General features: G+C 59.7%; 1 protein-coding gene across 7 annotated transcripts; it reads right to left on the reverse strand.

Annotated features, from left to right (window-relative positions):
• Positions 1-27,097, reverse strand: CTNND1 (catenin delta 1). 7 transcript variants are annotated; one of them, XM_083862962.1, is made up of 21 exons: positions 27,050-27,088; positions 13,537-13,655; positions 12,472-12,785; positions 11,384-11,455; positions 10,976-11,134; positions 10,263-10,795; positions 6,792-7,255; positions 6,515-6,698; positions 6,140-6,257; positions 5,677-5,830; positions 5,276-5,293; positions 4,960-5,028; positions 4,220-4,347; positions 3,957-4,107; positions 3,527-3,719; positions 3,322-3,436; positions 2,709-2,796; positions 2,315-2,362; positions 2,096-2,193; positions 1,833-1,949; positions 1-1,649 (listed from the first exon to the last, which is right to left on the reverse strand). In XM_083862962.1, exons 3-21 carry the CDS (start codon positions 12,664-12,666, stop codon positions 1,641-1,643), a joined length of 2,913 nt encoding a protein of 970 aa, XP_083719088.1. In that variant the 5' UTR covers positions 12,667-12,785; positions 13,537-13,655; positions 27,050-27,088; the 3' UTR covers positions 1-1,640. The 7 variants fall into 7 exon arrangements, with proteins under 7 accessions (XP_083719088.1, XP_083719086.1, XP_083719087.1 ...); XM_083862960.1 differs by having other exon boundaries at positions 1-1,652; XM_083862961.1 differs by lacking the exon at positions 27,050-27,088 and adding an exon at positions 18,346-18,361 and having other exon boundaries at positions 1-1,652.
• Between the last annotated feature and the right edge of the window lie 70 nt (positions 27,098-27,167).

Raw genomic sequence — 27,167 nt, forward strand, 5'->3', positions numbered from 1 at the left:
TTAAAAACTTTATTTATATAAAAAAATCATTTTGTTTTAAAAGCGTTACAAGAGTGTGCACAGGAATCAGACAAGGAACAGCTTGGCGCTTCCCCCTCCTCACCTCCTTGGCCCCCCCTCCCCACCAGGGCCAAGGAGGAGAGAAGGGGGATGCTGGTTTTTTTGGTTCATTTGGAATTAAAAATTAAAAAAGGAATTAGTGTTTTACATATTTAAAGGAAAAGAGAAGAGTTAGATCCCAGAACAAAACCCAACCGAGCTGAGGTGGGGCTGGAAGCAGGGCAGGCCCAGCCAGAGCTGGGGGGGAACTGGGGCAAGAGCAAGGCACCAACTCTGCCCCTGCCACCTCCCCGTGCCCTGAGAGCCCACCCTGGGAGGAGCCCCGGGCTGGGAGGGCTCCTGCTCCAGTTTGCAGCCTCCTACAGAGGCTTCCAGTTGCACAGGGAGCCCCAGGGCGCCCCGAAAGATCACAGCACATGGATGTGCCCCAGCACCACAGCCAAGAGGAGGAGGAGGAGGAGGAGCACATCCCAACTCCTGTGGCAGCCCAGGCCAGGATGCAGATGAGCACCCTGCACCCTCTCAGCGAGGGAAGGGGGTTGGGTTCCCCCCAAAACAGGCTCCCAGCCCCACTGCAGACAGTAAGGCTCCCAGCGGGGAAGGGAAGAGCTCAGCCCTGCCGGAAGCCCAGGAAACTCCCCTTTCCCAGGGAAGCAGCTGGACAGTACGATTCAAAGATCTATTTCACAGTGGCAAAAGAAAGGCACGTGTCAAGAGAAAGTCAGCGGGGCAGCGCTGCAGGATCCCGGCTCCAGGTGCCCGGCACAGTGCGCCCCGAGCCGCCCGCTCTCCCCAAAATCCTGCCACATCTCCTCCCTCCGTGGGGACCCTGGCCCATGGCCCAGCATTGACCCCCTTCCTCACAGAAGGATCCTCCTCACACAGGCAGTGGGTGGGAGCCAGGGCCCCATCCAGACCTCTCCGCAGGATCCAGAGCTGGATCGCCCTTCCCATGCCCCTAAAGCCTCATCTAGAGAAAAGCAAGAGACGTTATTGCTGGTTTTCCTTCCCCTGGCCCCCATGCCTCCAGCTCCTGGACTCTGGTCCTGTAGCCCTCAGGGAGGAGGGATGCTCCTGTTGTCCCCACAGCCCTGGTTGAAGAGTGATCCTGCACGAAAAAATATATCCTATAGGCAACAAAACCAAACCAAAAACAAGGCGGCGGCAAGTGAGGTCCCAGTCCCTGTCCCTGCAAGACACCTCAGAGCAGGGGGAAGGCGTGGGAGAGAAGGCAGCTCCTAGTCAAGGCAGAGATCCAAGTCCTTGTGCAGCATCCACGCCGGCTGATCCGGCAGAGTCAGGCAGGAAGGTTTTACTCTCAGGAGGAAGGAGGTGGTGGAGGACAGGAGGAGTTCTCAGTGGTGGTGTCCCAGAACAGGGAGGTGCAGCGGCCCGGAGGAGACCGAGTGGCCCGGGCTGCCCTGGGGACCCGGCCCAGGCATTTGGCTGGATGGTTGGCACAGAGAGTCCAGCAAAATTCCAACAATAAGACAAGGTAAAAGTCGGTCCATTCCACCATGAAGAGTTATATATTTTTATATATATTATCAACCCAAACGGAGCAGAGGCAGGGAAGCCAGCTAGATCTTCTGCTGTGGAGAGAGAGAGGGACAGGTGTTAAGGCTGGAGCGGGAGTGAGGGTGGAGACAGGATCACAGCACCAGTGATTGCAGCAGCAGTGATTGGAGCAGGATTTGGCTGGCCAAGCACCCCTAAGAGCAGAGCAGGATCTGTCACCACAGTCAGACTGGGCAGGACACCGTGGGACATACCGACATGGGGGAGGGCACAGCAGCATCTTCCTCCACCTCCTCTACCTCAGGCTGCGCCTCCTCTACCTCAGGCTGCGACTCCTGCCCCTCCTCCTGCGACTCCTGCCCCTCCTCCTGCTGCAGACACATGCGGTTAGTAGGGGCCATGGCATGGGGGGTGTTAGTTGTGGGAGTCCAGCTCTCCTCTCCTCCACCAGACAGGACAGTGATGTGGCACTTCCTGCACCCACCCCACTCTTCCCGAGTTAAAGAGAGCTGCTCACCATCAACGGTGCTGCCTTCACCGACTCCATCTCTCCGAGGTCACCGGATCGGTCCAGCGTCCTGCTGTGGTCCCTCTCATTGAGTGTGGAATAGTTGTCTGCAGCAGGAGAGGGGACAGTCAGTCAGTCGTGTCACCTCCATGGGAGGCTGCACCACCCCCACAGGAGATGGGAACTCTGCCCTGCTCCCCACATACCAAGGGGGAGGCCCTCTCCTACCTGGTCCCATGTTGCTCATCTGGATCTCCTCCCGGGAGGATTTCTTGTCTACAAGCATAGAAGAGCACATCAGGGACAGTTCCTGCAGCCAGGAGCCACAGAGGGAACTGCTCCCTGCCCCAGCTGGGGGAGCCCAGCCCCAGCTGCAACTCTGTGACCCAAGGACACCAGAGGACCTACAGTGCCAGCCCCAAGAAGCCATCTAAGGCCCACATGAATGGTTCTGATGGCCAGGAAAGCCACCCAAGGCCCATACTAATGGCCCTGTGTGAGCAGCTGTGGCTGCCAGGGAAGCCAAAGCTGAAGAGCGGGGAGGGGACAAACAGGAGTTGCCCTGAGTACCCACGTGGCAGAGGGATGATGGCAGGCACAGGTGCTGAAGGGAAGTACATACCTGTTTTTTGGTTCCTGTCGATAAGAGGCAAGGTGCTGTCATCAAAGGAGTTGCCTCCCTGGGTCCGAGAGGCATTGCTCAGGTTCACCTACAGGAACACACAGTGACCACTCAAACTCTGGGCTCAGAGGTTCCTTCCTCACCAGCACATCCCATCCCTCCAGTAGCAGCATAAACCAGGACCCCTCCCGTAGCCCTTGAGTAAGGGCCCCAAAGTAACCAGAAGGTGCTGAAGCCCCCACAGCACGCCTGTCAGAATGGGGAGGCCTGCCTGGACCATGGCAGTGCCTGGCCCTCCAGCAGCAAGAGCAGGCCCTGCTTTTGGGAAGGGAATTGAGCCTTAGAGAACCCTGTTCTTCAACACTGCCACAGCAGCACTTAAGAGTGACAAAATTCCTGCCTCATGCCCATGTGGGACACTTTGCAGAGTGTTCCTAGCAGCAACCGCCTGCTGGCCATTGGCTGAGAAACAGCACAGGGACACCTCTGTGGGTGCCCAGTGCCATCAGCAAGGTGAAGAGCTGCAGGGCAGTACTGCCAAGCTCCAGGAACACCCTTCTCCCTGCTGCAGGACCCCACCTACTGCCCTGGCCACCACAGGGCATCCCCACACCTGGAAATCTGACTTCTTCCAGCCTTCTTTCTCAAGTGGCTTCCGCAGCTCCTTATAGCCCCAGACTGTCTGCAAGACAAGGGCGGCTGCTCGGACTTCTCTCTCTGAGCGGTTCCTAGAAAAAGGTGAAGGAAGAGATGTTTGGAAATCCAGAGAAAGTAAAGCCCCTCTCCATCCCTGGCATCATCCCTTGAGCAGAACCTACCCAGATTTGTTGATCAGCACAAGTTTCTCGATCCCCTGTGTTTCCCGGAGCTTTTTGGCTGCCTCAAGGTTGTCCACGATCACTTCGTTGATGGTGTTGAGGATTGACACCACTGTGTCCTCAGAGAGGTTTTTGGCTGGGGTCTGCTGGCCTCCAGGCAGGTTCTTCACTAGGTTGGGGATGGCATGTTTGCCTGGGAAGGATAAAGAGCTGAGCGTGAGCAAGCAGGGAACAGGACTGAAGGGAAAATCACTGACAAGTGACCTGTTTTGCTGTCCCTCTCTGTGGAGTGCAGCACTCTCTACTCTGGGTGAGGGCAGCAGACAGAGGCTGGGCTGACACTGTGCCCATGCACTTCCCCAGCAGCCAAGAGCAGAAGAAGGAAGCTCCTGGGTAGCCTGCAGGGATACAGGGAGCGTGCCGTCCTCACCGATCAGCTCCTTGTTGCGCAAGTCCACAGCCAGGTTGCGCAGGGCCCCGGACGCCGCTTTCACCACGCGCTCGCTGTCGTGGGTCAGGAGGTCTGCGATGGCCGAGAGCCCCTTCTCCTGGCGCAGGGCTGAGCGGATGCACCGGCCGTACTGCGGGGAGGGACACCGTGTCACCCGGGGCTGGGGACACCCCTGCCAGCCCCCACGGGTGGTGCTCCCTGCGCCCCATCCCTGTCACACCGCCAGCTCCGTGGGCACTCACCGTCCAGCTGCCAGCACACAGGTTCTGGATGGCTCCTGCTGAAGCCTCCAGGATAGCCGGAGTTTTGCTTTCCTTCAGGAGGGAGATGTATATCCGCACCACTTCTGGCTGGAAGAGGAGCTCATAGCCTGCCAAGGAGGACAGGAAGGGTTTATCCAAGGGCTCTGCTAACATCTGCCTGATCCAAAGGGGCACTGCTGGAAGCTTCTACCCAGGGGATGGGATCCTTGGCACAGAGAGGGCCAGGCTGCCCCAGGGTACCAGAAACCCCAGCCACTGCTTGGTATGCAATTCACATTCAGTGAGACACTTGTCCCCAGAAGCTTCTGGGAATGACCCTTCCTCATTCTCATGGCTGGGGAACACTTTAAGGCAGAGATTATAGCTTTAAATCATGGCTGTTCTTGATCCCCAGGAGAGAAGAGCAGGCAAGAGGGCAACTGTACTGGCAAGACTGAGATCACTACAGAGGGCTGTGTCACTGTGCTGTCCCTCAGCCCCTGGGGCAGTATTTGCCTCTGAAGCAGCACTGACCTCATCTACGCATAAGATCCTCACAACTACTGGCAGAGCTTATGTTTTAACAGGCCCTTGGGCATTCCTGCTCCAAACCCAGCTTCTGCCCATTGCAGAGGCTCACTTCAATGGGAAACAGCTCCTCTTGTTCACTCCTCTCCCAGGCTGCTGTGGCAAAAGTTGTCCTGACACCCATGCCCTGCATAATCACTCAAGGAGCATACCTTTGGCTGGAGTTGTTCTTTTGGGAAAATCCACTGTGTCAGCACCAGGGTCTTCTGGGAGCTTTTTACCTTTGAAGGGCAAGTGGAGAGGCGTGAGACTCCTCTCCCCACCCACCTTGGCCCAACAGCTCTTTGCCACTTGCAGGAACAAGCCCAGAGGCGAGCTGAAGCCAAGCAACGAGCGTGTCACAGGAGGGGACACTGGGGGCATTAGCCACACTGCAGGCAGAATGTGCCCAGCTGGGGAGGGGGAGGGCAAAGAGAACTGGAGAAAGCACCCAATTAAATCATGGAAAAAGTACAAGAGTGCACTCACCTCTGGAGAACCACTCGTCTATTGGTGAGGCGGAGAGAAGGACAGGAGAGAGGGGAGGCAGGAGAAGAGAAGTGCCGACAGCGTCATGGGCAAATCATTTGGCAAGAAAGCAAAGGGAAGGGGAAGGGGCAACACAGGAGAAAAGGGAAGGTGTGGAATTAGTGGACATGTACCCGTCACCATCCCGCCACCACAGACACCCACCACAGCTTGTATCAAACGCTTTGGGCAAGCCAAGCAACAGCTCCCAGAGCCAGGGAAGCAGGGACCACTGCGCCTCCAGAGAAAGCTGCCCTTCAGGCTTCACATGAGATGCCCAAGTAGGAGCACAAAGACCCCAGACCACCCTCAAGACCCATCTCTGTTCCCCTCTCTCCCTTCCCTGCTGCTGGCACACAAACCTTTGCCTTTCTTGGCCCCGAAGCAGCTGGCATTGTGGGGCCCAGTGTTGTTGGTGGGGACAAGGGGTGTCTCCTGGTAGCGCTCAGCATGGGGGATCTCACGGTGGACTTGGTAGGACAGGTTCCTCAGCAGGCACACACAATTCTCCACCAGCTGCAGAGAGAACCAGAGTGTCTAACTGAGAGACTGGGAGCAGCACTCCAGATCTGTGAGTGAGGGCCTGGCCCAGCCTTCAGCTTAAGGCTCAAGTAAAATTCAATCCAGGACTTTATCCAGGCTGATCTGGAAGCCCCAAGCCAGGGGACAGTGTTGTGAGGATGAGTGACACAACCAGGCCCCTGTTGGGGGGCCAACATTCCTACTTCAAACTGCAGCCTGAGTGCCAGACACTTCCTAGTCCAGAAGTGCCAGGTGCACCCCACGCAGGCTCTCCCTTTCCCAACACCAGTCCTGCTGTAGTACCTTGCTGTCCGAGTCCTTCTGGCCAATCTCGGACTGCACGATGTAGATGAGGGCATCCACCAGCCCGTCACATTCCCGCAGCTTCCGACGGGCCTCACTCCGCTCCGAGCTCACATTCCTGGCAGGCAGAAGAGAACCATCATGGGAGAGACAGCTGAGAGCAGGCAAGGGGCAGCCCACACCCCGCAGAGCTCAAGAGAGAAAACAGCTCCTGTAGCTCCCCTCACTGAGGATAAATGCTTCCAATCTCAAGGTCTGCACCACCAGCAGCTGTCTTACGAGAGCAGCTGCTCTGCAGTCCTCTGGAAGTGCCAGAAACAGCCCAGGAGGAGTGCTGCAGCCCAAACCCATGCCAGTGCTCTGCCAGATCCATACCTAAGGCAGCCAGCAGTGTTGGTGAGCACCGACTCCCACTCTATATGGCGGGGTTTGGAATCCTCATTGGGCTCCCGCTCCCAGCCGGAGCGGGGAATGACCACCTCATCGGTCAGGGCATGTAGTGCGTGATCCACAATGGCCATCTTGATGGAGTCGTGCGAGGACAGGTTCCACAGCGTCCCTGCAATGCCACAAGTGGAATGTGAGCAGCTGGACCCTGACCACAGACCCCACCCCAGGGGCCAGCCTGTCCTGCCCTCCCTGGAGCCACTACCTGTGATGACCTCGGTGAGGTCCATGTCGTGGGCCTTGCGCAGCAGGCGCACCAGCGCGGGCACCCCATCGCAGTTCTTGATGGCGATCTTGTTATCCTGGTCCTTGCCAAAGGAGATGTTCTTGAGAGCTCCACAGGCGCCGTAGTGCACCTCCTTCTTGGGGTGATCCAGCAGCCCCACGAGCACGGGGATGCCCTTCAGCCGGCGCACCTCCGTCTTCACCTTGTCGTTGCGGTAGCACAGGTGCTGCAGGTAGGCGGCCGCGTTGGACTTGACGGCGTCCAGCCGGAAGCTCAGCATGGCGATGACCTCCGGCAGCTCCGGCTGGCGCCAGTTCCCCGGGGCCGGGCCGCCTTTCCTCAGGCTGTCCAGGCTGGCCAGGCTGCCTCGCTCGTGCTGGGCCAGCGGGGCCCAGTAGTACCGGTCGGGGGCCACTTCATCCACCAGCATGTCTTCATAACTCCTAGGAGAGAGGGCAGAGGGCATCTGAGCATGATCCTGGACCTGGGGGAGGCAGTGCCCCTTCCAGGCCACCAGAAGGAATGAAGCTGGATCTTGGTCTCTGATCCCTGCAGAAAAAGGAGCCAGCCCTGGGGCACAGGAAAGAGCCAGCCCCAGAGGCAAGGTGTGCTGCTGCCCTGGGGTCAGGCCGAGTTGGGCACCAAGAGACACACAGGCTCCAGGGATCAACCTCATGGCTCCCAGGGCAGGCCTGGGGAAGAGCCATGGTCCCAGCCCCCTGCCCTGGTCAGGAACAGCTCATCCACGGACTGGCAGCACTGGGAGTGAGCCCAAACAAGCACACAGAAGTTTAAAATGTAACTACTGTCCGTCATGCCAAAGTGACATTTCACACTCCCAGAACATACACCTCTTAAATCCCAGATTCTCCCATTTTTGCAGTCACTGGCACTATAATCCTTCCTCCCCCAGGCAGAGGAATCCAGTGATTTCCAACAGAAATGGATGGGAGGGGAGAGCTCAGTCACTCCTGCTGTGCCAGGACACTAAGGACATTCAAACAAGACCCAAGGAGAGGCTTCTACCTCCACTCCAGCTCACACCTGCCCCCAGGGGCTGCTCAGCCTCCTCCAGAGCTCCTGGATCAGGCACAGGCAGCTCCTGCCCTTCAGTATCCTGACAAGGATGGTGGCAGGTCCTACTTCTGCCACCACTTCCCTTCCTTCGGCCTCTGGTACAGGACTTGCCCAAGCCACCAGCTTTAGAGCCATTTCCACAGTCACACAACCCCCGGGCACTGTGGCACTGCTGTGGTGTGGTGGCAGGCTGCCAGCCTGGCTTCCAGCAGGTCCCAGTGGGGACATGCCCCATGCCTGGCTGCTCAAAGGTGCCGAGGAGCAGCAGCACGAGGCTGGAGCGAGACACAGCCACTGACACTTGCCAACATGGCTAGCAGCTGATCCCACTCCTGTGCCAAGATCTGCACTCCCCAAAAGGGCGCTCCCATCCCACCATGGTGCAGGATCCCACCCTGCAACTGTGGAGGATCCCACCTCCCAGATCCCCTCCAGGTAAGATGGGGCTAGCAGGGAATGGGAAGGACCCTCTTCCCTCCTTCCCTGCAGAAAGGGAGCTCTGACAAGAGCCCCAGAGCAGAGGCCAGAGCTCTCTGCAGCCAATGGCAGCCAGCACACACAGCGTCCCGCAGCTCGAGGTGCTCCTTTGACTCGGCGTGCCTGGCGAGCTGCCTCCCCGAAGGAAGTCGTTAACAGCCCGGCTCCTGCTCAAGACAAACACTGAGGCAGGAGATGCTGCTCTCCCTGTTCCCATTCCTGTGAGCTGGGCGGCCAGTGTGGACGGTAACTGAGAAGGTGGGGGACAAGCCAAGTTCAACAGCGCCTGGATTCCACAGATTGCTGTGATCTTTATCGCTCTGCCCGGGGAGAGGGAGAGCTGGCTCTGGGGCCCACCAACCCATCTTTCACACCCTGAGCCATTCCTGTAACTCCAGAGCTGACCTCCTCCCTCTACGATTCCCCACCCAGTCTCCCACCCAGCTGCAGCTCCTGCACTTGACTCCTGTAACCCCCTGCCTCCAGGACATGGAGGAGCAGGAGCATAGACACCTTCCTGCACAGCAGTCTCAAAGTCTCAAAGGACACCCAAGACGCAGCCCAGGGAATGTACACAAGCCACAGTCTCTGTCTGGATAAGCAGCCAGGGATTGGACACACCTGTGTAACCCCTTTCTGCCCAAGATGCTCCCTGAGGGGGACCTTATGGCCGTGTGTTCAAAACTGCCAACGCTGGCTTGTCCTGGGTTGCCCAAGGAGGGAGAAGCCTGGAGCAGCCCTGCCTGCCCTTCTCCAGCCAGCACAAGCTGCACAAAGCGAGGAGGCCGAGCAAATCCATCTGGGTGAGCAACTGCCCCAACTGGTTCACCACAGCCCAGAAGCACTTGTGCTGGCACCAGCCACAAGGACAGACAAAGCTGCTCCTTCAGTCCCTCCAGCAGTCAGGAGCTACGATGAATTTATAGTGCGCACCTGGACTGGGCAGATCTCCACAGGGGCTGGCAAGAGCCTCCTTTCTCCCATGTCTCTCCCTCTTGCTTCTATTTTATGTCCCAGGAGCTTAGGCTACCTGTGCTGAGCCTTACCTGTCTGCCTGGGCCCACTCTGGAGCACTCAGGAGGTGTTGACACAGTCCCTTCCCCACCTCCAGGACTCTGGCTCAGCCCCTCACTCCACTGCTACCTCACCACCCCCAGAGCCATCCCCCAGCACCTGGCCAAAGCCCTGCTGGAGCAGAGCCAGCCAGGAGCAGAGCAGGAAGCAGTACTTCTGCAGGGACAACTGGCACAAGAGACCAATGGGCAGGAGTCATGGCCTCAGGCAGGTGACATTCTGAATTCCTGGCAGGGCAGGAAGGACCACCAGGACTCTGCTCTGGCCTCCAAGGGCTGTATAGCCCAGCAGGCTGGAGGAGTCACCACAGACATACAAGGGGGAGAAGCTGCTGCCAAACAGGTTGAACAACTTCTCCCTCCCTGCCCTGCAGCAGGGTCGGGCTGTGCAGGAACACTCCCGGGGCACTGTGGGGCCGAGCCCTGCTCACCCCAGCCTGGGCTAAGCTCCCCTTCCCAGGGCTGCTCTTAGCTCGGGGAGAGCACAACCATGGCACTGCAGCTGCCCTTGACACACAACCCACACAAGCACCACTCCTAGAGGGATGTGCCTTGCTGGGGCACACACAGCCCTGGTAGCACAGAGGGAAGGGCCTGGAGCTACATCCAGCTGCCCACTGGATCTCCTGGCTGCAGAATTACTGGCTCAATTAGCACCCAGGTTTAACCACCAATTAAGCAGACAATTAGAAGCGGATGCAAGTTTTCTCCTGTGTGAGCTGCATGTGACTCAGCTCACAGTGTTGTGTCCACGGTCCTCCTTCCTCCAAGGATGGTAAAGTTCAAGGGACCCCAGAGCACCCCAAAGCCTCCTGCCACATACCTGAGCCGCCGCCGAGCATCAGACGGGGTCCCCGCCCTCCTGGCCGTGCCATAGTCAGACATGAGCCCGTAGTCCACGTCTTCAAAGCCCACACTGCGCTGGTCATCCTCCAGACCATAGGGCTCGGGGTGGAAATGGTTGAGGTCCATGTTGCTGCCCCCAACACGCACCTGGGGCTGGGGGCCGTAGATGTCCTGGCGGCTGGGGGCCCGGTAGGTGTCCATGGAGGGGCGGTAGCGCTCGTCGATGCGGGTGACGCGGGACAGGCTGCCATAGCTGTGGTCGCTGCCCGGGTACCCGTCCTCGTAGGGGCGGCCGTAGCCGTCGGGGTAGTGGTAGTTGCGAGGGAGGGTGGCCGTGCCCGCCTGGCCCAGGTAGCTGCCGGGGCCTCCGTTGCCGTTCTTGCGGAAGTTCCTGTCCATGGTCTGGACGTAGTTGCTGGTGACGGGGGACGTTTCCAAAGGCAGCCCGTCAGGCCCCACCGGCACCTGCTGCACCGTCCGTGTGGTCACAGTCTTCACCACTTTCTTCACCTGGGTGACATATGTGCAGGGCACACTCACATCAGGAAACCCACCACGTGCCTGCATCCCCTGGATTCCCCTTCCAGCCCAGCACTTTACTTCAGGAACATTTCACACCCTGTTTTAGCTCATGGCAGAGCACCCAGCTACCAGGGTCCCCCACCATGCCCTGTCCCCCCAGGCCCATACCGTGGTCTCTGTACGCCGAGTTGTCCCATCATCTGATGTCTCCACAGACACGACCGACATGGCCCCTTCTGGGTCCTCCTCCATGGTGTACGTCTCCTCCACGATCTGGCCCGGGTCCTGCATCCTGGGGATTGTGCTGTACAAGAGGTGGCTGTGGTCCTGAGGGGAGAAAGCAACAGGCAGTCAGGCCCTGTCACCAATCTGTGCCTTCCTGGTGTCAGCTGGACGAGAGATCTTTCTTCACAGGGAGCCCTGATAGCTTTTGGAAGAAGGTACTTTTAAGTCAGGATCGCCACATGAGGAGCCCAAATCATCCTCTCCCAGTTGGAATGGGGACACTGGGGCACTGTCCTACACCCTCCCACAGGAAGCAGGCTGCCCACAGCCAGAGGGCTGAGCTCCCCCTACCTGTGGACCGTTGAGCTTCAGATCTGAATACTTCTGCCTTTCCAGGTCAGCATCGCCCAGGAAACGTCCGTTCTGAAACACAGCAGGGCAGCATGCCTGTTACTAAACTGATCTCCCACATACCCATCCTCACTTCCTTGCAGGGCCCGGAGCAGTCCATCTCATGCATCTGACAGAGACATCCATCATGCACCCCATGGGAGCCCCCAGCAGAGGAACACACTCCTTAGGGGTCTGTGCCGCGTGCAGCAAATCTCCTCTGGGTTAGCCCGAGCAAGAGTTGCAGGAGACACCCCAACATCCCAGCTCTCCTGCATCCTCCTGATGGAACAGCCATGACCCTTCCCTGCTCCCCAGCAGGGCCTTGGACACCTTCCACAACCCCTGGCACAAGAGCCACCAGTGACCCCAGAGGCCCCCCTGGGCCCAAGAGAACCACGCAGTGGCCGACCACAGAGTGCTGTTGTTTGACACTTGAACTCTTCCTCTGTCCACCCTGCCCTGCCTCACAGATCCCTCCTGGCACCACCACCTTCCACAGCCGGAAGGGCACCTGGCTCCTGCACACCACCACACACCAGCCCTCCAAGCACCCCTCTCCAAGACTGAGCCTGAGAAAGTGAGGAGACGCCTCAAGCCAAGGGAAGTGAAACCACATTTACAGCCCTGTAGAGAAGATCTCTCCCAGCCCTGGTTTACCCATGTGGGGACAGACAGACTCCAGGGATTTGTCCTTTGTCACACAGAGGGAGACACACACACCCCAGCCCCAGCATTTCAGCTGCCCTCCAAGCAGCCGAGTGGGATGGGGAGCAGAGATGCCCCGGAACCAAGCAGAGCCAACCTCTAACCTTCCCAAAACCAGAGCAGAGCCAACCTGGCAGCAAGACCCTCCAGGCTGGCCCCTCCTCTCCTGAAGCCTCTGTCTGCCAAGGGAGGTCTGCACACCCCCAGACCAACTCCGGTACACCAGTGCCACAAAACGGCCGAGCCCTCCTCCACCTCCCATATCCAAGGAGGGCTGAGGGGAGGCAGCTCCGGGGGCTCCAGGAGCCTGTGCACGCCCCTCTGCCGAGGGGGTGTTTTACCTGGTGCCGCCGGGTGAGCGTGCCGTTGGCCAAGCCCGGGCCGGCGTCCTGTGGGGAGACCCGGACTCGCTCCAGCTGGGCTGAGACATGGCGCCGTTCCTCCTCCAGGGCCCGGGTCAGCTTCTCGAACTGTGCCTCCTGCTCCTTGACAGAGGCAAGGATGCTGGCGGTCGACTCCACTTCCGAGTCGTCCATGGGTGACGGGTGCCCAGGGTGGGCAGGGCGGGGGGCACGGGGAGGCACAGGCAGAGGCGGCTTGGTGTCAAGGTGAGGGTGGGAAAAATGACCCAGAAGGGCAAGAGCCCCTCGTTTCACTGCACATGATTTTGGGGGAGGAAAGGAGGAGAGAAGAGCGGTCAGAAGAGACTGATTTCATTAAGACAGATTTTCAGAACAGGGGAAAAAAATATCTTATGGCATTAACACCCGCTCCCACCCATCACCAGAGAGCTGGCAAGAGGGTCCTGCAGCAGGACTCAGATGCAAACTGTGCCAGCATTAAAGCTTGGAAAACTGGCACTGTGCGGACAGAAGGTCCCTCCAGCACGACAAACAGCTGGGGCTGAGCCAGGTTCAGAAGAGCTGCTGTGGGCTGAGGGAAAACCTCATGGGCAAGGAAAAGCTGTGGGCAGACAGTGCAGGAGGGGAAGGCATGGCCCTGGGGTGGGGCAGGGGACACTCCTCAAGAATGAGAAGTGACCCACATCCTACTGCTTTCTCCAGGGAAGGGTGGAGGGAGATGGCCATGTCACTTATCTGCTCCCTCCTCCCTGGTGCAGTAAGAGATGGGGAGACAGCCCTGGCACCACATCTCCTTCCTAGCCAGGAAAGAGGATGGAATGTGATGGGATCCCCCTAAAGGGGATTCCATGAGTCCCTTTGTCTGCTGCCAAAACTCACCACCCTCCAGATATTCACCAGGGCTCTCCTTCCAGGGATCCTCAGGCCACAGACCTGGGGATGGGCTTCAGCCTGGACCCCTCCAACACCCCCGCCCAAAGGAGAACAGCAAGTGAGCCACAATCAACATTTTGGTACAGAAAGGCAATATTCTTCCATACAGACCTGTCAGAGGAGGAAGCTCAGGTTTGATTGGCAAAGGCACGGGACAGCCAGGTCTAGACGCAGAGAGTCATGGGAGAAACAGCCCAGCCACCACAGTGAGGAAGCAGGAGGGAAGAGAGCTGCAGGGACAGCGGGAGCAGGTCAAAATCACACACAAGAACCCCTAAACGGGAGGTGGGGGAGGCACAGAACTGGGAAACAGGCACCTCTCTCCCACCCTCTCCCCTGAGGGATGGTCTGGAAGGGCGGTGGGGTGGCAAACACGGCGCTGCTCCCACAACAGCCCCCCAGCTCCACGGAGACTCCAGCATCCCTCACTGTTCCCACCGACAGGAGAAACAGCAGAGGCGGAGAGGAGCGGCCAGGGCTCAGCCCTGCACCCCTCCCGCGCAGCGCCGCCGAGTCCCTGCAAGCCCGAGAGGTTTTCCCAAAGCTGAGCAGTCATGGCAGGCATGTGGGGACTCGCTCGAGCCGGGCAGGCAGCACAGAGGCTGCTTTCCCACGGTCTCCAACCCCGGCTCTGCCCACTCCGCTCCCCGGTGCCACCGCCCCAGAGGGCTGATAAGGACGACCTGGGGCTGAGAGCTCGCACAGGCAGCATATCCCTGTTCCCAGCACCTCCTGCAGCCCCTCCAGACCCAACCTGCAGCACATGCTGGTGCACAGCAGGTCAGTAAAGTCTTCTGATCTGCTAAACCTCTCCTCACTCTTCCTGTGGCTCTACTCCCCAAAGCCTCCCTCAGGTACAGGCGCATCAGCCACAGTGGCATCGCTGCAACAGAGCCCAGCCATGCAGGGTGAAAGTTTTCCAAGTGCTTTGGAGGGCACTCACAGCATGTCCCACCATCTGGTCACTGCCACTCTCATCTGCCTTCATCAATAAAAAGATCCAGTTGCTCTACTCGTGCCCATGTGGTGCCCAGCAGGAGAAGGAGCCGTGGCACACCCGGCTCAGCCGCGCACCCCGGGAAGAACATAGCCCACCATCCTCCAGAGTCCAAGCAAGCTTTTGGAGGCTCCCAGACACGACTCCTGGCTCATGCATGCAGCTTTCCACCCCTCCCACCTTGCAACAGGTACTCCCTGAGGCTTTTCCAACACATCAGCTCCCCAAGCCTTGTATGGAAATGCAGGGAAGGCTCTGACCCTTGCTGCTCACCTGCCCTGCAGATTTGCAAGATTCTCCAAAGGAGAGGCCTGGTGCCTCCCAGAACAGTGCTGACGCATCCCAACTCTCATCCCTGAGTAACACTCCCTACCTCTGGTGGGCTACCAGCCACTTTAAGCAGGGACACAGATACTCAGCCTTTCCAGGGCTCCTTGATGGAAGGGGAGCAGGCCCTTGCCACATCCCAGTGTTGTCCATCAGGACATAGAGCAGTCCTATCACCCCAGGCACTCTATGCAATGCAGCATCCAAAATCCCAGCCAGCAGTCCCCCTGGCTTGTTGGGATTTGTTTCCAGAATGGTATTTCAGCAAATCCTTTAAAAGAGGGGAACAGCCCCCTGTGGAGAAGCAAGCCTCCACAGCATGGCCTTGTCCAAGCAGTTGTGCTCCCTGGCTGGCCCTCATCTGTCCTGATGCAGAAGAGGCAGAGTTTTAAGGCGCAGGAGGGCAGAGGCAGCTCCCTGAGTCCAAGGAGAGACTCGGCTGGTCTGGTTTCATGAAGAGGATCATGCCTGCAGCAAGTGTAGACTAGCAGGGTCTAGCTCTGTGGGAAGCACGGACAGGAGAGACAGGAGCCCCAGAAGATCCCTTTGGTCCCACAAGGCTGCCAGGCAGGGCCCATACAGCCCACAGGGATACCCCAGCGCCAAGTCCCCACCTCTGCTCCTTCCCTGGGAATGGGGCTGGGAAACATGGACACTAACAATGAAACTTGCAGGGCTGTTAGGGCCCCAGATAAGGGGACAGAGCAGCTGTGAGGCTGTTTCCTTCCCGTCCCTTCCACAGGGAGTAAACACAACAGCAGGGGAAGGAACAGGACAGGTCCCGCACCCTCTGGCTCCAGTGGCTGTTCAAGGAGGGGCCACCTGGGGGTCCCCCAGCAGGATCAGGCCACGTTAAGCAGAGAGAATCAGTGTTGGGGGGCTGCACTGCCTACACAGTTCATTCCTGCCCTGAGCACTGGACACGGCTCCATAATGTGCAAGAAGTGCCAGCAGAACAGGGTCTCTCCCAGTTTTCCTCCACCACGAAGACAGACCAGCTCCCTCCACCCTCATTCCAGCCATTGTCTTCATTGATCTGGGATTAAAGACATAATTACAGAGAGGCAGTGCCAGGTCCAGGGAGGTCAGCAAGAGCTGTCCCTGCAGACACAGCCAGAACCATCCCAGCTGGAGCACGGCCATTCCCTGGGGTTTGCGCACAAACTCCAAACTCAGCCCTACACCCCTCAGCTGTGAGAAACCTGCCCCACATTCAGGGATAGGACCCCTTGACACATCCCAGTGCTGTCTGGGGCATTCAGTGGCCATCTCTGGAATGAGACAGGGAGGGCAGGAACGGGAGAGCCTCAGCTATGCATCCTGCTCCCTCCAGCCAGTGAGCTACTCGTGACAGTGCAAAGCCAAGTACACAGGAACCCGCAAGGGTGAAATTCCAGGGATCGCTTTGCGCCCACTCCCCCCCTCTTCCCCCCAGCCTCTGAAGATCCAACTACAGAGCATTCTTCTAGAGCCAGACCCTGACCGGCTCTGAGGATGGCTCATGAAAGCCTTTTCATCATGAGAGAGGCACTTGCTGACACACCCGTTACTTAAAAACCCCAGCAAGCCAAAAATATTTCAGCTGGCTCAGTTCAGGGCAAACCAAAAAGCTTAAGGACAAAGCACGCCCTGAGCAGCTTCACCCCAGGGGCAGAATCCTCTCTATCCCCCCAGCAATCAGTACGAGGGGACTCCAGGGAACAATGCAGTGACCCAAGAAGTTTCACACCTAAATCTCCCTGGCCTTATCTCCCAACTTCCTGGCACCAACCCCACCCTGCGCTGTGCCCACAGGTCCCAAAGCCAACCCGGGTCCACCCAAGAGATGTCACAGAGCCTTGGGAGCAGAGCCCACTTGCTGGCCAGGTGGCAGCTGCCAGCCCACCTGTGTGCATGGAGCTTCCCCACTACAACCTTCCCATCTGGATAAAGGCCTGGACACAGCTGGACAGGCACCCCAAACTCTGAGCCTTCCACAGGTCTGCTGCTGTAGCCAGCTGTGACATGGCAGATTCTTCCAAAACCTCTCAACCCAGCTTCTCCAGCAGAACTACCTTCCCAAAGAAAAAATCCCTTGCCTGGAAAAATAAATTTCCAGGGCCAAACCACAGACATACCCACCTAGAGTTCATCTGCACCCTCCTCTGCCAGAGGATGCAGTCCAGGCCTTGAAGGCTCCTGACAAGGAGTGTTTTCCTGGAGTCTGCCACAGAAAGATTAACCCCAGAACTCCGACCAAGCCAGCAGATGGGGAATTGTACTCCACAGGCCAGGGAAAATGGACAAGATCCAGCAGGTAAGATTCAGGCTGGAGGCTTGACAGGCAGCACCGCTGCAGCACAGAGGATCTCTGGAACAGTCCTCTATGTGGATTTTTCCAACAACCTTCTCCAGCCCTGCTCCATGCCCTGATCCCTGCAGAGCTGTCACCCAAAGGTCTTGGGGATCCCTCGGGCTAAGGCTGCTGCCTCAGCACAGAACACTTTGGGCAAAGTTCAACCCAAGCACCTACAAAGTCAGAATCTCCTCTGCCACATCATCCCTGGCTCAGCACCCTGCTAAGGGACACACCAGGTGTTCACTGCCATCGTCCTGCTGTCACCAGGAAGGGGAAACAGAACCGCGTCAGCTCTCTCTGCCATGTCCCAGCCCTTCGCACAGCTTCACTGCTTGTTTGTGACCCCCAGACACCTGTCCAGCACATGGCAAGGTTTGTCACCATGGTCAGACACTCTTGACAGCCCTCCACACCATGAAGCACGAGGAAAGCCCTTCTCCATCTCCATCAGAGCCAGGACAGACACAGCCCCTCATCCAGGCTGGCTGATCCCCTGCGGGGCTCCTGGGCCAGACCCACCTGCCAGGCTGACAAAGAAGGATGCGCTTCCTGAGGAATTTTGCAACACAGTCCCCAACTCCACTCCAATAACTGGCTTTTCTCTCTCAGCCCGAGGGCCTGAGGAGAGCCAGCTGGCTGCCCACTCTCTGAAAGATCTCAGCACCAGACCCCATCCGAGAGAGAGAGAGAGAGGAAGCAACAAATTCTCCTGGTTCCAGCTGCCTATCATGATGCACTTAGGAAAAACAGAAACTCCATCAATAATTCAAGCCTGCAATTGTCCGAGTGCTTGCAGTGCACTTGCTCTGCACAGGCCCACAGCCCTGCTAATTCACCACAGGTTTCTGGTCAGTCTCAATTACCTAAAAAATAAATGAGCCGGCATCCTTGGCATCTTTCCCCATGCCAAGCACAGGGTCCAGGCTCACACATCAATCCTTAGACCTCAGCCTGGCTGAAGCAGCAGGGCATGGGAGGGGAGACCATGGGCCCAGGCTCATCTGCTCCTGTGTCCAGCTCAGAGCACCCATGGCCCTCAGGCCATGGGGAGAAGCAGGACAGCTGATGGTGAGCAGTAGATCCCATATCCCTGCGCAGGTGAAGGAGAGTTTTGGCTGTTTCTCTCCCAATCCCAGAGGCCAGAAGGTGCCCACAGACATCACCTCAGAGCAGCCCACCCTTGAGGGACCCCTGCCCAGGCTGATACATCTTGGATGCCAGGTTGTGTGAGGCCCCTTGCTCCCACTCTCCAGCCTACCTTGGCTTTGCCAGACCCTACATCAGGGGACAGGTTTCCCCACCTTCTGCCCTGGGCTCCAGCTGCCTCCCTGGCTCAGAGGAGGGCTCTTCCTGCTGGCAGGTCACAGAGCACAGTGGACTTCGGGCAAGCTGGCAGGTGGCCAGGAAAGGGCTGCTCCGGCAGCGGCAGCAGGTTGGACACCGCCTTGGGCGCCTGCCTGCCCCGGCCCAGCCCCACCTTCCCCAGAGGGAGCCATGCCCCAGGTGCCAGTCAGGGCAGGAGCCCAGCGGGTGAACACCCAGGAGCGGTGCCGCCGGCAGGGAGCCGTTCCTCCTCCACCCTTCACACCCAACTGGTTGAACTGGCAGTGGGATGGCCACCTGACCTACCTCACCTGCCGCCCCCAGTGCCAGGATGATGGCCACGTAGCCAGGATGGGTTGGGAAAGCCTCCCTTGGGAGAGGGGAGTCACCTGGAGATGCAAGCCCGGCAAAGATCTCACCTTATAAGGCAGCGGGCCGGCAGCCAGGGAGCAGGATGAGGAGGCAGTGATAAGGGGCAGGGTGGGGCTGGAGGGGAGGAAGCAGGAGGAAGCTGGAGCGTGGCTCCCTCAGCCAGAGCAGGGGGCTGAGAACGCAGATACTGATCAGGTCTGCGGGACGGGTCCGGACACAGCGGACGGTTGTGAAACACGGGCAATCCCCTGGAGAAGGGATCTGTCCCCGGCTGCGCTGAGGTCACCAGGCCGGTGCCACTCCACCAGGGCAGAGAGTGAGGCAGCTGAGCACGGAGCAGTGCACAGTCGGCTGTGGAGAGCTGAGATTGTTCTGCTGGAATGCCAGCAATCCTGTGGCAGGGCAGCTGTTCTCCCAGGCATGCCGGAGGCCACTCGCTTCTCTCCAAGCACAGCCAGGACACAGCACGCCAGGAGCTCCTTCCCTCCAGGAGAGCCGGGAAGCTGCCGACCCTCTGCCCCGGCTGGATGGAGCACCATGGCAAGAGGAGGGGAGATGATCTTCCCTTGGCGTTTGCAGGGAGGAGAGGGCCGCAGGAGGGCAGCCAAGCCGCTGGGCTCCAGGCAAAGACTCTGTCCACCCACAGCCCCCAAGCGGCATGGCCACAGGGCTGGAGCCTTCCTGCCAGCAACATCCTGCTGCATCCCACTGCCCACGGACACCTCAGCAGCCCTGCTACCACAGGGCATTGCTGCGAGGGTCCCCACCCTGGGGACAGTAGCAAGCAGGGTCCCTGCCACCCCTCCTGCACCAGCCCCACGGCTCACACCCCCAGGCCCAGGAGATTCACATGTCGGGAGCCCTGCAGCAGCACAAAGGCAGCTCTCTCCTCGCTGTGGGAATTCGCAGCTGAGCGCTCGGCAGGGACAAAGGGATTTCACAGGCACATCCCCAGCCGGCGGCCGGCCTCCCTCCCCCCGGCGTCCCCGCTTCCTGTCACAGTAGCACCAGACCTCGGGGGCGCAGCAGCAAACAAACACCCAGCGCCGGATTCTGGGAATGGGGCCAGAGCATTCCTGGGGCAGGCCACGCTCTGGCTCCTGCTTCACCCCAGCGGCTCCCGGGCAGGGGGAGGCAGCAGCCCCCCAGCTCTGCCACCACGGCCTGAGGCGAGCAGGTGGGATTGCAGGGCAGCCCCCTGCTCCACCCAAGGAACAGTGGCCACCTCGAAGGGGGACAGGAACTGTCCCCACGGCCACAAGGCTCGGTGGACGCTGGCGCTGGGCTGAAGGTCAACGTGGCCCCCCCCAGGCTCCAGCCACGCCAATGTCCCTGCCCTTCACCCGTCCCCCCACCCTCTGCCAGGCTCAATTTTCCCATTCAGCTGCCTCTCTCCTGCAGGGAAAACAAACACACCAAAGATAAGGGCCATATTGGCAGAGTCCAGGGAGCAAAGTCCTCTCAGTGAGATTCGAAGCTGCCTGCCCAAGCCGAGGGCACAGCAGATGGGGGAAACTGCTCTCTCTGGCTCCCCATCCCCGGGGCACATGAACTACTCCAGAGCTCAAAAGTGCTGCTGACTGTGCCCAAGCAGAGAGGCCACACACAGTCTGGTGGCCAGCACTCCCAGCAGGATTAGGGGCAGCCTTGCCTCATCAGGCCACGGGCACAAGCACCTGCACCTACCTGTGCCAGCCCAGCACCTGAACACATGGATCTGGGACCCTTCCTGGGCACAGAGCCCTTCCCACAGCCCTCTTCCCAAGGAAGCCACTTGAGATCATTTCCTGTCCCACACCTGCAGCCCCAGAAACTGATCCTGGCTTCCAGGCCCTGCTCCAACCAGTGGACAAAGGAGCAAGGTCTGGAAGCACAGGGGAATCTCACTGGCACCAGCACAGGACATGCACCACTGGGGGCAGCCAGCACTATCTGCCTTTCCAGCAAGAGCAAATCACTAAGGAACCGCGACCAGGAGTAGGGAGAAGGGCAGGAGACAGAGGCCCCCCAGCCCTCTCAGCAACCTCACATGGGGTCTCCCCATCCTAAGGGTACCCAGGCACCCCTGAGGCAGACAGGGCACCCTCTCCTCTTCCAGGAGGAAACACCCTCCCCTCCCTACACTGCGCAAACAGGTGAAGTAGCGTTTGGTGAGGGAGTGGCCAGAAGGGAATTGCCGAGATTAAGCCAAGCCGGGCTGAGGGAGCGGCCCAGGAGGAGTGAGACCCCCTGCCCCCCCTCGCCCCAGCCAGCCCGGACTCCCTGAGCAGGTAGGGCAGCCACGGGCTGAGTCAGAGCACAAACCACACGGGGCTGGGCTGAAAGCCTCGGCTCCGCTCGCTCGGCATGACCTCATCAGGTGCCCAGCTCTCTAATTGCACGCGTGCGTCTGCTGGAGATGGTTCTGAGGGCCCTGCCAAGAACAGTAATGAATGGGTGAAGGAAAGCCGCTGGAGAAACATCAGGCAGGAGCCAGGGAGTGAATCATGGCTGGAGGTTGGGAAACGGGGGGCTGCAGCAGGGTGACAGCAAGCCCCCCAGAGCGCTCCAAGGCCCCACGAGGTACACACACAGGCTGGCAGGAACGCTCACACAGAGCAGCAAGGGACAAACAGGACAGCGGGCCAGCAGGACTCCATCCTAACCCAGCCCCCTGCCCAAACTGTTTGCACCCCCAACTCTCTCACTGAGAGGCACCTTCCCAGGCTCCTGTGCGAGCCAAAGGGAAGGAAACCTGTGCTTCCTAGTCAGACGGGAGATGACATCGTGGCTTCCCTTTCCTGCAGGTTTCTAAACACGACGTCCTGCCAAGGGCCACTCCCCACTGCTCCAGGCCTGCATTCAGACTATCTGGAACCAGGCTGGGAATGCCAGGCATGGGCACCACCACCAGCCCAGCTTCAGCTGGTTGTGCCAGCCAGGAGGTCAGCATGGCCCACCCAGGAGACCAGAGGCCTGGCCTTCCAGCTTGCTGGAACAGGTCTGCCTCCAAGGAACACATCTGAGAGTTCCTCACCCATAGTGCTATCACATTCCTGTCCAGGGCTGGGAGCATCCTGTGAGGAGAGGGTGGAAGATGTTGTTTTCCAACCCCATGAGGCTCTGACTGTGCCCACCATACTCCAGAGAGATGGGCTGGTTACCTGCAGAGCTACGGCAGCCCCAACACCATAACCCCAGCACAACACCTGCCCCCTAGTCCAGCTCTCCAGCCTCCCTCACACACCTCATTTCCTTGTCTGCACAACTCCCTCGGAGCTCCCTGACACTGTGGGGCTGCCAAGGCTCCTGAAGGCACAACAGGGCTCCCCTGGGAAGCCAAGCAGGAGTCCCCTCAGAGCTCTCATTGCTGTCAGAGCTTTGTACTATAGGCCTATCCAGCTGCCCCTTCACAAGGTGGCTCTTCTTGCTCCCAAAAGGAGAATGGAGAAGGGAAGTGAGTGGTCTCTCACCACAGCCAGCTGCTGGAGACAGACCCTGGGCAGAGATCAGGGGAGAACAGGTGGCTCCGCCACACCAGTGTGTTCTGGAGCTAAAAACAGGCAAAAAAAGAGAAGAACAAGTATGGCACAAAGCCAACCTGGAGAAGGCAGGCTCCCCACATCAGAGAGGATTTCTCCCAGAAACACCCTGGGCTCTGCACCTCCTCCCCCTCAGACCCCAGTGAGCAGGAGGAGGACAACATCTCTCCCCCTGGAGCGAGCCGGCCTGCCCGAAGCCAAGCCAAGCATGGCAAGCAGCAGCCCTGCATGCAGCAACACGCTCACAGGAATGTGTTACTCCACTGGGCAAGGGGCCTGCCAGCAGCATGCAAACAGCCCCAGTGACCCACCCTTCCAGGTCGGAAAAACTTGTCTTTGCAGTTCCACACACTCCCTCCCACCCACAGCAGATACCCACACGCAGCCCAACACCACTGCCTCCCCTTTCCGATTGGGGCAGGACCAGGAGCACCGGGAAGCAGCTGAGAGAGCCGGGGCTCTTCTCGGAACAGACCAGCCCCAGCGCCACACCAGGCGGGGGTGAGAGGAAAACGTATCGTCTGGGGACAGCGAGACGCCTTCCTCCTTCTGGACAGGGCGGGAACCAGTTCCCCACATTCATCCAGTCCAAGGCCATCCAGCCCACACATGGGGCCACCTTGCTCCCTCCCCCAGGTAACCACTCTCCTATGCAGGAGGTGCTTTCACAGTTGCAAAAGCTGAGATGAGGGGAGAAGAGAGAGCTGCCCCCCCACTGCTCACTCCTGCATGCTCTGGCTGCTTTCTCCCCATGCCTGATGCCCACAGCCCAGCCCTCAGTGACCCAGCAGTGGCAGGTACAGCTCAGGTGTGCCCAGGAGGGCCAGTGAACTTTGAGCAGCATTTGCTGTGACCAAGGCCAACGCCCAGAGGAACAGGAGCAGTCAGGGCCAGGACGGAGGTGCGGGAATAGCTCCTGCCCTCACACACGAGACCAGCACTCTGCTGCCACCAACCCCAGCCCACCCAGAGGCATCTCATACAAGCCCTGGAGCTGCAGATGCTTCCAGAGCACCACCACCCTGGCCAGGCTACAGAAGAGCTCTTCCCAGGGCTGGGTCCCGACCCCAGGTTACCTGGACCCTTCCTTGTTTGTGCTGGAAGGCCAGGCACACCTGGAAAAGCACCCCGCCAAGACTGGTACCACAGCAGAAATTCCCCATCCCATCAACAAATATCTGGGCACAGACCTTCTAAAATCAAGCATGGGGTAAGCCTGGCTCAGGTCCTCAGGCTTGCACAGGCATAAGCATTCTTGCAGGGGGTAAGAGTGCTGCAGTGCAAAGTCACCATGGACCTGCAGCATGAGGTTAGGGACACTGGCACAAGTTTCTGGGCACCCACTACTCCTGTCAGCACCTCCTGGCAGGGAAGCACATCTCCCTCAAGGCAGCAGGAACAAGCGTGGAGGGCTGGGCAGCAGGGACCAGTTGTTCCCACCTCAGTCCAAGGTCTGTACACAGCAGATGTTCCACTGCCAACCTCTGACCAGCAGCTGCTCCAGGCTGGGAAGAGCAGACGAAAGCAAAGGTGACAGGCACCCTGGTTAAGGGTTGGCCCATCCTGGCACCACGCCTGTCAGCTTGTGCTCCTTAGTCACTGGTTTGCCCCCACACCCAGCAGAGCCACCTCATCTCACCCCTCCTTGCACAGGCCACCGCAAGGAAGCAGTATTCCTCAAAGGGAAAAGTTGCTTCCTCCACAGGCAAAGGGAAACAGGAGGATCACACACACTGGCAACCACTGCCACCCTAAAGCCCCCAAATGGGCTGAGGACACACGGGAACACAACAGAGCACATTAATCCAGAGGTTGGGCCCTGCATGCAGGAGCCACCAGACAGGGCAGAGGGACAGGCACTCCTCTGCTAAACCAACACCAGCAGCCTTCCCGGAGGGAAGGAAGGCGGATTAGCAAAAAGCACAAGACAGGCAGGAGCTGGATGGACTCATCAGCCTGCTGCTGGGGGTTTCCAGCACAAGAACTGGCTCTAAGAAACCATTTCCTCCTCCAAACAGCCTCCTCAGATGACATAAAGCAAAGAGAAGGTTGTGGCCACCTCAGAGAACTCGAGGACTTTGGTCGAGAGCCCGTAAATCCAACCCCCTTCCGACAGCCTAGCGCTGAGGCACATTCCTGAGCTCCGTGCCAGAGGACAACCTCCTCCGCTGGCCAAGCCCTGTGTCACACAAGGAGTGCCTGAATTGCCCAGGTTCGGGTTTTGTCATCACATCCAGGCAACACCTGTCGTCTTCTATTGACCCAAACCAGCTCCGGGTTCCGCTTCTCTCTGTCAGCGAGGCAGGGACGGGACACAGCCACGGTGCTGCAGATTCATGACTGTTCAGAGCCAGGAGAGCTCTGTACTTCCCTGGAGACAGCATCACCACAGTCTTGGGAAAGGGCTCTATCCTTGCCAGCAGTAAATGAGAGACAGTTATGAGGGGTTGTTGGGAAGAGAAACCAAGAGCTTTACCCAGCACTCTCCCCCTAAGGCCACAGACACTGGTAAACTATTTTGAGAAGCCAACAGCCTTCCAGGCATGATCCAAGCCACACTATTATTTTCTGGATGTCCTAAAGCCACCTCCACTGCAGATACAATGGGCCAAGGTCTTATCTCCGTGCCAGAGGCTGGAGGAGGGAAGAGATGAGAGGCAATCCAGGGACAGACGCCGGCTCCGCGGTCTGGGCTGGACCATTCATCTGACTCCTAGCCCATCTTTAGGGAAGGGATGGCCTCAAGGGCTCCTCAACCACAACCATCAGGCCCTGACCTCTGCGTCGGAAGGGAGGAGGCTCACCCCTCTGCGGCAGCCCAGGCAAGCCCAGCACGCTCCACTGAGCGAGCGCTTTCATCCTCCCACCGCTTCCAGGAAGGTTCCACGCGAGATTCCAGCAACGCTGCACACGGCAAAGGACAGTCTGCACACTCCAGAGTCTGGCCAAACTCAGCCAAGTGGAAGAGCAGATCCTTAAAAACTGCCTTTCTGCTGTTGACAGAGCGTGACCAAACATCAGCAGGTAAAGAACCTGCCTCAAGAAAGCCTCAGGAGCAGGACGGAGCAGACAAGGTAGCCCTGGGGAACATGACTAACCATTTTCCTGCCTAAGCTCTTCCCACCGAACTGGTGGACACTGCCCGCTCCACTGGCAGGAGCCCCAGCAGAGGCAGGAGCGTGGGAGTCACCAGCCACCCGCTGACCCCACCTTGCCACATCCAGGAGAGAGGGCACAGAGTTGGTAACTTCAAACACGAGCTGTGAGCATGGCTTACAGGATCCCAGCACGCCTCCAAAGCTGAGGACAAGCTCAATTCTCCACATTAAAGACCTGGACAGCCAAGTCCAAAAGCATCTGTGCGAGGCAGGGAGGGCATCAGTGAAACCACGGGTAGCTGCAGTTCAATACCATCACAAGGCTCCATGCACCCACATACTCCTCTCTGGCTCACCGGGAGCTGGGCAGAACCCTGGGTGCCACAATCCTGGGAGAGAAGCCTCCAGCTGCTGGTCACAGGACAGCCCAGGCCCCCCAGATAACGCCCCGTGAGCCCCATCGTCACTGGCTCCCTGTAAGGGCAAGGGCACCGAGCCCTTGGAGAGAGAGGGAGGCACTCCAGGAGGTCCACCCCTCTCTCCAACAATCAGAGGAAGCTTTGTTGTCCAGGCTCCTTCGACCAAAGCCCAGGGCCATAACGGAGGTGCCCCACCTCCTTTCTGCAAGCCCGCGGGTGCCTCGCAGATGCCAACAGCCCTCATGACTGAGAGGCACCCAAAACTTTCTCCACCAAGCTAAGTCTCCTCTCTGCAACGCTCCGAGGAGACACAGGAATGCCCTCGGTGCAGGGGAAAGCGATGCCGGGGAAGGTCACTGGAGAAGGCACGACGAGCGCTGGGCAGGGGGGAGACAGCCGGGCCGTCGCTAAATGACAGTGTGGCCAAAGGAGACTCAGAACGAACCGGTGGGGCTGAGCAGATCACCAGGACCGGCTCCGGCACCGTCCTGTCTCCTCAGGAAGCTTTTCGGTGTCGCTTGTGAGCCGGGGCGGACGGGCCTGTCGGGCTGTTTTGAAGCTCAGAGCGATTCCATTAGGAGGAGCCGCAGCCCCACCCGCACACTTGACCCCCCCGGGCACACCGGCCCCTTCCCCGCCAGAACAAAGGCGCGGGCGAACGACACACCGGGCGACGAGCCCCCGCGCAGACCGGCAGGGCCGAACCGGGGTCGGACGCGGAGCCGGAGAACCGGGCCGTGCCTCGGCCGAGACCCCGCGGAGGGACCCGGCCCCGATCCCCGCCCGAGGGGGCCCGCCGGTGCCGGCCGCGGGAAGCTGGCACACGGGCCGCCTTTGTTCCGGGCAGGGCGAGCGGCGGCGGCCCCGGGCGGGGAGGGGAGCGGGGCGGCCGCCCAGCCCAGCCGCCTTTGTGTCGCTCCCCGCGGGCTCCGGGCGCCGCCAGCGCCCCCGCCAGGGCCGGGCCCCGCCGCCCCACCGGTCCCGCGGGGCGCGGCCGCGCCTGGCACGGGCTCCCGGGCAGGACGGGGCTCCCGGAGCCCGGTGCCGACCGGCCCCGGCAGGAAAGCGCGGCCGAGCCCCGATCCGGCCCCGCCGGGCGAGGACCGTCCCGGCCCGCCCCGCCGCCGCCGCGGGGGCGTGTGGCGCCCGGCAGACGCCGGCCCGCACCGGCACCGGTCCCTCCCCTCCGCCCCCCGAGCGGCGGCACGGACGCCGCGATCGGGACTCACCGTGGCCGGGCTCCTCGGCGGACGGGCCAGGAGGGGCGGTCCCGCCCCGCGGCGGCACGGCCGCCCGGCCCGCTCCGCTCCGCGGGTCCCGCCGCGGCGGCGAGGCGAGGAGAGAGGC

Source organism: Zosterops lateralis, assembly GCF_965231275.1.
Source record: "Zosterops lateralis genome assembly, chromosome: 6".
Lineage (NCBI taxonomy): Eukaryota > Metazoa > Chordata > Aves > Passeriformes > Zosteropidae > Zosterops > Zosterops lateralis.